Consider the following 8,931-nt stretch of genomic DNA (forward strand, 5'->3'; position numbering starts at 1 on the left):
GGCGAATATTCAAAGTTTCAAATACAAATAGTTGGTGCATAATATTTAATTGTATACGAAAATGAGCTATTCGCATTTTTGAATATGAAAACTAACCGAATATTCCTCAACAACTGCCTGTAAAAGTCCGGTTGCTGTTTCCCACTTGCCGAACAAAGTATCGCGAATTATAATTATCATAAGTAGAACAACGACAAAGTTTTTGACGCAATGCAGAAACAAGATCGGTAATGCAACCTTTGTTTTCGACTTTGCGATGGAAGTATGGTGTTGGTTAACAATCCTTGAGTTAGATCTTGTACACATACATAAATACCCAAGAATGTATGGACGTGGGAACTGCCGTCGTCGCTGTAGCCCAATTCGCAGTGCAACGCGCACAGAATGCAGAGGGTGTGGGCTCGGCTTCCCACGCCAGCGAGTAGTTTCTTTCCTCCATTTCCCTTTAATTTCTCATCTTTACACTTCATTTCAAAACAACGAGTAGTCTCCGCTTTGCTTTACTTTCCTTCATTATCTGTTGGTTTCATATGGTCCTGATTAACAAACACGTGCGAGCGTTCGAGCAGAAACTGTGGCCTTACAAAACCTGACCCCTCGGTTCCCCTTCTTTTCGGCCAATGCAGGACAACCGGCTAATTTTGCTTCTGGTTTGCCAATTGATCTTTTCTGCAGTCTAATCATGTAGCAGATTTATCTTTTAGGTTTCAACCAGCGATGTTTTGCTTGTAACAGACACTTAATTGTGTCTAGGGCACACAAATACCTCAGTAGCTTTTTCTTTCCCTTTTACATAACTTCTGATATTTTTGCAACAACCACTTATTTTGTTCACGACAACATTCATTTGGGCATTTTATTTTGTGTTTTTGGAAAGCTCGTCATACAGTAGCCTGTCGCTTTTTGAAAGCTTGTTTGCCACAAAGCTGTCAAGCGGCTGTTCATGCAGTTATTTTCAGGACGGTTGTAGTGATCTTGTGTTTAAAACGATCCTAATTTTCAGTCATAGTTGACTGTGTGTTCAGTACAAGCATGTACGTTTTATACCGAAATAAGTATTCTTGCTGTAAGTGTGTGCGTCTGCGTTTGTCGATTCAATATTCTATTCTATATTCGATACTTACTAATCATATTCAAAATATTCGATATTCGATCGCCTACCTCTAATATTTACATATCGGATTATGAGACCTTAAATTTTTTATTATCTTCAGATTGGAAGGTTACAAATATAGCACGATTAAATGAACCCAAGCAACGTAGTTTTTCTAGCATGAAAATGCCCTTTGTCGGAGCATTATCGCTAAATTTCTTGTGCTTTTCGACGTTCATGATAGCAGAACTAGATTCTGCGGGACGCACTTGGCCGCGTGTTGTTATCCCGGCCATGAAAATTTCCCGAGCTTTGTACAGCTTAAATACCGCATTTTCGCCATTGCAAGCCGCCGCGAAATACCGATTAGTCCGAAAGCCGTGACAGTACGGACGCGATTTGTGCCAACGCGCGGGAACGAGATCAGCCCTTTCGATATTTACGCCTTTTTTAGGCAGTGTATATGTCTCATTCACTTGCTATCTGTGTTCTAAATCTTAACACAAAATTTATTCCATTTGGTTTTGGTAAATTAGCTCTTTGACGCGCTTGCGTCCTTCCGCCAATCGAATGGATTTGGTGAGCACTGAACCCGCAGCGTTTAAACACATTCAAACAGGTTTTGTAAATAATGAAGAAACTTCAATTTTGTGAGCACTACGAAGGCTATGATGATCGCTGTGCTCTGACGCCCAATCACATGTGAAGGCCACCAGTGTGAAGGCAACCGTTGCTTCGTCATGGCCACGAAGTCCAAGCGAGTTACAGCGAGTTTCGGCCGCTTACATGTACATATATGTATTACCCATTGAATATTAAACTGCGTTCTAGAAGGCCATTTTTCAAGCAACCTTTCTAATTTGTAAGTGGTTAAAATATCTGCAATTGTTTATTCAAGTAACTAAAAAATGTCGCTGATTACTAAATAAAAAACTTTGCCGTAAGCAGACAAAGGAATCACTAAAATTTTATATACATCTGTTTTTGTGTTTTCATAGATCGTTAGGTTAGGGAGTCCCCAAAAATACAGGAGGATGCGAGGGATGGTAAATTAAACTTGTGTTGGAAGGCACAGTTAAAGCTTTCTAGCAATGCAGGCTTACAAGGCACGTCTCGCAGGCCTGTCGGACCGCAAAATGCGGCAACCCTTAAACGCTTAGTGCGGCCGGCCGAGCGTCATCTGCTACAGCACGTGCCGGCGACGCCTGAAAGACAACTTAGCTGTGTAAGCAGGGGTACGTAATAAAAGAATCGTATCTATCTGGGTGCAATTCTGAGAGAAAACTTGGCATCAGCTGTTGTTGTGTTGCATTTGACAGTGCCCGCTTTCGGGAGTGCGTGTGTAGGGAAGGGGCGTAAATGGCCTACTTTTCCCTTTCACTTCTGACTGTGGGGGAGGAGCATGCCTCCCCCCGAACCGGAACATACGCCTAAGACAAGCATGGTGTCACGCACGTACAGGCAAATATAAACACATCTCACTCGATGACCACGAGCACTCGCTGTCACAACGCTGGCGCAATGAAGAGCGCCGGCAGCGAGAAGCAAACGCTTCGTGCTGCCTCAGTTTCACCGCGAGAACACTTTTCTCGACCAAATAGATTAAAGCAGTCTTCAAAGCACTGGGAACCTCAGTTGCACTATTGAGGTTCCCTTGCGCTATTGTCAGACCAAGTAGCCCGAATGAACGCCTAGATCAAGACTTGAAAGACCACTGCAGCTTTGCATATGTGAGTAAATTTACCACCTGGAACCAAGTAGACCCTGTGTGCTATGTACATACCGGTGATGAGTGCCCTGAAGAACAAATGTAACCGAGACTCCGTGTGCAGCTGGTGGAGAGCCAGACACCCATTATCAAGGCTTCAAGCGGCTTTCTGTAGACTCGATTGATCTTAGTTGGGACTCCAGGTGCCGTATTCCCGGCTCTAAAAAGTGGGGAGGCGGGCAAATGACCTACTTTGCCCCCATCCTACCATTTCTGAGGGTGGGGGCAAGTGCCCAATGGTAGATAGGCCTTTGTATCCACCTTCAATCCATGCTGCAATCTCCCTCAGTCTTGGCCGAGATCCCTCATATGTTCTTTTAAAGTTTCCATAAGGCCTCCGATTGCCCCCGATTCCTCGGAAAGCCCGCACAGCCGGCTGTTCCTTCAGGTATCCGTGAGTGTGCACGCCGTCCCATTCCAAGCTCCTTGGTTTCAGAGTTCGAGTAACGTGCGAGAGGAACGGACGAAGGTTGCTTGGCCTGCTTCGCTACGTGGAACTTGCTAGAGAATGCCGCCGTCACGGAGAAGTGTTGCAACAAGTTAGGAATCAGGCATGATTAGTAGAAAATAAGTGTTGCCAAAATGCTTAAAGCATTGCAGAGCTTCGAGTTGCCAATGAAGTTCCTGTGGGGATTGGTGCTATCCATGTTCGAAGTTTTGCCACCACACCATCAGGCGATCCAGGACAGTCCAATCAAATTTGTTCACTAACGAATCGCTCCATATTCGCATTGTCATGATCACCATTCGTTGATTAATGCGTGCAGGGCCGGGGACGGGGGGAGGAAAAGGTAGCTCTGTTTTTTGCTGTGTATGTACCTCGCGGAGATTTCAAATGTGATAGTGTGTGATATAGCGTCATTATTCTCCTTGACTTCATCATGCTAACTCCACAGGGAATAATGCTATGAAATTATTTGGGGGCTCTGAATCTTACAGTTCACGGATTTGCGGCTTTAGGGCCAGTCTTGTACTCTGAATCTCTTAGACGTCGATTATGATGCTTTGTTGTATTCATTTTCAGGAGACGTTGCGCCTGTTTCCTCCATTTCCCTACATCGGAAAGATCCTTGACCAAGACATGACACTCGGTGAGCAACGCGCTGGTCACAATGCTTCATTGGCTTTGAAACATCGATGTATGCAGCTGTTCTTTTTGGGTGAATGATTAAAAGTAAGGTGACGAGTGTACCTGAGGGGTGCTAAATGTTTGAAGAATGAGCAGGGCATCCTAAGGCTGATGCCTAATTTCGCCTCATTGGTTACCTGTTCTTTCATCACAGCTTAATTATCAGTTAGGGAAAGACACAGCTCCAAATATGGTGTCATCTGCTCTATGTACGAGACATTTATTACGCCAGAGGGGTTCGTAAGAACGAGTACCGGGCAATATTGTTAGCGAACGTGTGATCAGTCAAGACGGCCGGTCAATTACAGAGTGTCCAGGAACGAAAAATCTTGTGATGTCGACCTCTGGAACAATATAGGAAACTAAGTAGCTTTTGCACTAAATGAAAATAACTCCCGTACTTGGTCATTTCGGTCACCTCTAACTTGCATACCGGGAACATCAGACACAGCACGGGCATGCATAGCCTGCAAACCTACAGCCTTCTGACGATTAGGTGATACTGACTTGGCTGCTACTTCCCTACTCTTGGCGAGTGGAAATATAACTGCACTATTTATTTTTTATTGACTCGCGAGCAGCTGACTACCTATTCTAGCTTTAGACACTGTGCGGCCGTATTAGCGCAATTAAAGGTATCTCTAATTAAGCGAAAAGTGCTTTATTGTCGAAAGGTTACCATGTCTCCTGATGTTCTCATTTCTTAATCATTAAACAGTCTATGTCTTGTGGAGAAGCCAGCAATCCAATAGTTGCTAGTACTCCCGTTTTCATACAAATAAATAAATCATACAAATCTCGCATAAGGAATACTGGAAAAGATCAAGGCGAAATCTCCGTTGCGTAAAAAATAAAAGTTGCGAACGGCATAGGACGACCAAGCTCTTTTTTCTCTTATGATGGTTTTGACGGGACACCACGCACTCCGTGACTTTAACAACAACAAAAAAAGTTGTTTAAGAACGAGTGGGATAATTGCAATGCATTCTGTAGCTCATGTATATTTTTCTTCTGCGAAAATGATCTAGAGCACCCTTACAAAATCACTTTACAGTGTTGTCTGCCAAAGGCGATATCGTAGTGTCAAATGCTGTGATGAATACGACACATGCATCATCATCTGGATAGTTCATTTAGCGTGTCCCCAATTTAAGGTATCGGTGTTACCGGTTAAAAGTGTCCTGCGCTATTGTTGTTGAACTGAGTTGTCACGGCGCATACCCAGAGTGGGGTAGTGGCCATGACTCGGGTGTTTAATAGAAACGGATAAAAGGACATGGGAATTGATAATTTGGAAGTTGAAACTGCATTAGAACTTTGTTCTCTTCAGATGGGTGCAACTTGCCGAAAGGTCTCTCGTGCTTTATCAACTTGTACAGTCTGCACCGAAATCCAAATGAATTTGATAGACCAGAAGAGTACGTACCGGAGAGGTTCATGTCGGAAGAAAACAGCCACCGCCACCCCTTCAGCTACGTTCCCTTCTCTGCAGGGCCAAAGAATTGCTTAGGTAAGCAAGCTGACCCACTCCAGGGTCCTCACGCTGGTAACGTATAAGGGTCTTTAAGGCAATGATCTTCCGATTTGCTGTTTATGCCATAAAATAATGCTAACCGCGAGCGCAGCGTTACAATTTTCTAGCGCTTCACTAATCGATACAACATGCAGGAGCTAATTTGACTTCTAACTAGTAAATGGGAAGATTACGGTAATTGTTATGAAAAAATGCAAAGCCCATTCAAATGTGATTGCTGAATAAAATTCCAAAGCAGGACCGCGTAACAGGGCAAGAAACCTGACGGAACCGTGTGGGGCGGATGATGGTTGTGTAAATCAGGCCTTATATTTCGATGCGCCGTTTTGTCTTGCGCCGTTTTGTTTGGCTCATAGCAGCTTCACTTGCGTTTATTTCCCACAGTGCGTAAGATTTGCATAATTTTTCATGCAATGTATACTTGAATGTGGGATCAGCAATCAGCACCGCTGTTGCCACGCCTCGCTAGCTAGCTGGACCGGAACTACAACTTACGCATCTCACACGGGGCTGTAAATATCGGTTTTGTCATGCATTCTTATGCAGTGATGATTATTTAAGCTCAGCCTGGCGCCAATGTCCGCGCACAGCAGCAGCATGGCGGTCATCTATCTAGCTTGCATGATAGGCAGTGCATAGATGTAGCTAAACTTCTTGCAGCTGATTTAAAACTTGCCTCTTCCTTCTTGTAAACGGCATTTGAGCGAATATTTTAAATGCTTAATTAAGATACTGCGTTAGGTATCAAGAGCATGTTGTTTCGGTGGCACAAAATTCCTGCTTGTTGACATCATGACCTATATTGACAGAAAGGTGATATGGTAAAACTGTCCGTAAGTAAGAGGCTCCAGTCAGTCGTAATGTCGGGCCTAGCGAAGGCAGTTGGACATCGGCAAACAATACGTACCAACGAAAAGCTTTTTTGAATACGGACGCAGAAGTTATGCAGTAATCACCGATTAACTTTCGAATTCGAATGAAGTAACTTGGAATTAATTTACAATAAGTATTGCAGTTTTAAAACTGAAGGCGCTCAGTGTAGAAGGTGCGTCCACTTAATAGCTACGCTGAAGCGCATGAACGAGTTCTGAAATAGCAGTGCCCTAAATGTACGGCGATATGCAGTGGTCTTCCACGCAATAATTTCTTAGGAACCGTCGTTTTATGCACATTGTGGGACAATACTGCGTGGAACACCAATGTATTTCGCGACGAATTTCGGTAACATATAAAAAAACTAGTTTAGTGGATTTGTTTTGAGACTTGGGAGTCGATAATTTCAAATTTGCAATAGTGTCACTTACGTGAGTAATGTCAGTTCACGTAATTAGACTATATAGGTAACTAACTAAATGATAACCCCTTCCCTACCGGGAACAGGAGTGCAATTGAAGCTAGGGATCCGCGGCTCTTCGTTGTCGTAACGCCTTGGCTTCGCGCTCCCTCACGGCGAGGTCGGCACGTCGACGACGAGCCCTTTCTCGAGCGAGTTCCCGACGCCGTTCATGAAACGCCGCCTGTTCTAAGGCCGAACGCACCACGCGCGGTCCGCTCCTGCTGCCGTTCCTTCAAGGCAGTCTGCTCTTCGACAGAACGAACCAAACGCGGCCTCCTCAAGTGACTGCCGGGCCTGAACTGGCGAGAGAGCCGGGCCCGAGGCGAGCGAAGACGCGAGAACATCCTTTCCCTCATCCTCCTCGGAAGAGAGGGGACGCCTGTGATTAGTTAGCACCTTGCGCTGCGTCTACTTCTTCATGCATAAGAAACCCTGCTTTAAGGGGCGCGGATGACGAATAGACAGTGGCTGAATCGGTTAGCGTGGCGGTGTCGTAAACCACCAAGCGACTTTTATTTACGCGCGGCTTTCTTTCGTACAGCAATACCGATGCCGACATGAGTGAGGCAATACAAGCTTCGGTTGAATACAGTTCGTCTAGGCAGCATGGCGTGGGCAGTGTTCTGCGCAGGTGTGTGAGTTGGCTATCCTGCAGTGCGTTTTCGGCGCTCACGGACGAATCAACGAGGCATAGACAGCTTCGCCTTAATAGAAATAATCCGTGAATACAGGAAGATTTCCGGTATTTCCAGCGCCAGTATTGTGTCTCCGTATCAAACAATTACAGCGAAGCTGTATAGCTCTACCGCCCAAGGAAATTTTTGTGTCGTTGTAAGCAAAAAACTTCCCATACGTGAGCCGATCCCGAAGATTGCGCAATGCCGGGCCTACCGGCGGCGGAGGTGAAGCAGGCGTTAAGCACACCCCATACGTGTGCCGATCCCGAAGATAGTGAAATTCCGGACCGACCTGCGGGGGAGGTGAAGTGGGCGTTGAACTCCCCATACATGGGCCGATCCCGAAGATAGTGCAATACCGAGCCGACCTGCGGCGGAGGTGCCGTTCGCCATTAGGGGGCCCACATACACAGCTTCGCTGGTCAACCTTCTTCACAGAGTGGAAGGGCACTGAGTTTTTCAGTTAAATAGTTACGCAATCACGCTTTGTCGGCGATGTTCATATTTGGCTTGTGTTGTAGGGTTACTAAAATTCAAGGCAGGAGAAAGGTGACGGAAGGAGAGGGGAAGACGTCAACTGATGGTGTCTAACGTCCTGTAGTGACGCCTGGCCCCCGTGTATGTGTCCCTAAAGAGAAAGAGGGAGATATATTTTAATAGAGGATCTCAAGAGCCTGAACCTTTGCAACGGGAACCTAAACTTAAGAACACGAGAGGTATTGCGTTTGATACCCTATCTCTAAATGCTCTGAAGGCGTATTTTACCTCTTGCAGGTCAAAAGTTCGTTATGATGGAGATCAAGGTTGTCCTTGCCAAGATATTGTCCCAGTTTACTGTCGAATCCACGCGCCCACTACAAGAGGTGCAGATGACGTTCGATATTGTCCTTAAAGCCAAAGGAGGACTGCCTGTGTTGTTCCACAAGCGCAACTAAACATGAATAAAATTTAGGCAACTTTGACAAAATGATAGACCCTTTATATTGGGGGAAAACCCATATACATTTAAATGCAGCAGCTATCGATGTTTATTAAATGATCAACAAGTGGCAAAATGGGCTACCAAAGGGCCGGCTAACCCAACAATAAAAAAAGAACCCCAGTGACTAAAGAATGTGTTAAAAAATAAATCGAAAGCAAAAAATAAGTGGGAACGTGGTTCAACCTGTAGTTGACGTCGGTGAAAGACAATGTCGTCCTGAGCTAGTTGGTTGTGAGAATGAAGCGGTGGTGGTAGTGGTGGTGGTTGTGGTGCAACAGGCGGGGTTAGCCTGGCATACATAGCCGGCAATTGTTCCGTCTGTGCCTCCTATGTGTGTCACTATGTGTATCGTCAGGTGTCGACGAGCCCCGTGTATCGCATGAAGGCAGTCAACAGACGTTGTACGCTCTTC

The 8,931-nt window shown here is 45.3% G+C and overlaps 1 protein-coding gene across 1 annotated transcript in view; it reads left to right on the top strand.

Annotated features, from left to right (window-relative positions):
• LOC142571023 (cytochrome P450 4V2-like) overlaps nt 1–8,478 on the top strand; it is a 60,407-nt gene extending 51,929 nt beyond the window's left edge. Inside the window, exons 9-11 of the mRNA XM_075679325.1 lie at nt 3,886–3,952; nt 5,321–5,500; nt 8,312–8,478. Coding sequence (XP_075535440.1) covers nt 3,886–3,952; nt 5,321–5,500; nt 8,312–8,472 — 408 coding nt within the window. The 3' untranslated portion in view covers nt 8,473–8,478. The remainder of the gene's footprint in view (nt 1–3,885; nt 3,953–5,320; nt 5,501–8,311) is intronic.
• Nucleotides 8,479–8,931: the final 453 nt, after the last annotated feature.

The sequence above is a fragment of the Dermacentor variabilis genome, chromosome 1 (genome assembly GCF_050947875.1).
Source record: "Dermacentor variabilis isolate Ectoservices chromosome 1, ASM5094787v1, whole genome shotgun sequence".
In the NCBI taxonomy this organism is placed as follows: domain Eukaryota; kingdom Metazoa; phylum Arthropoda; class Arachnida; order Ixodida; family Ixodidae; genus Dermacentor; species Dermacentor variabilis.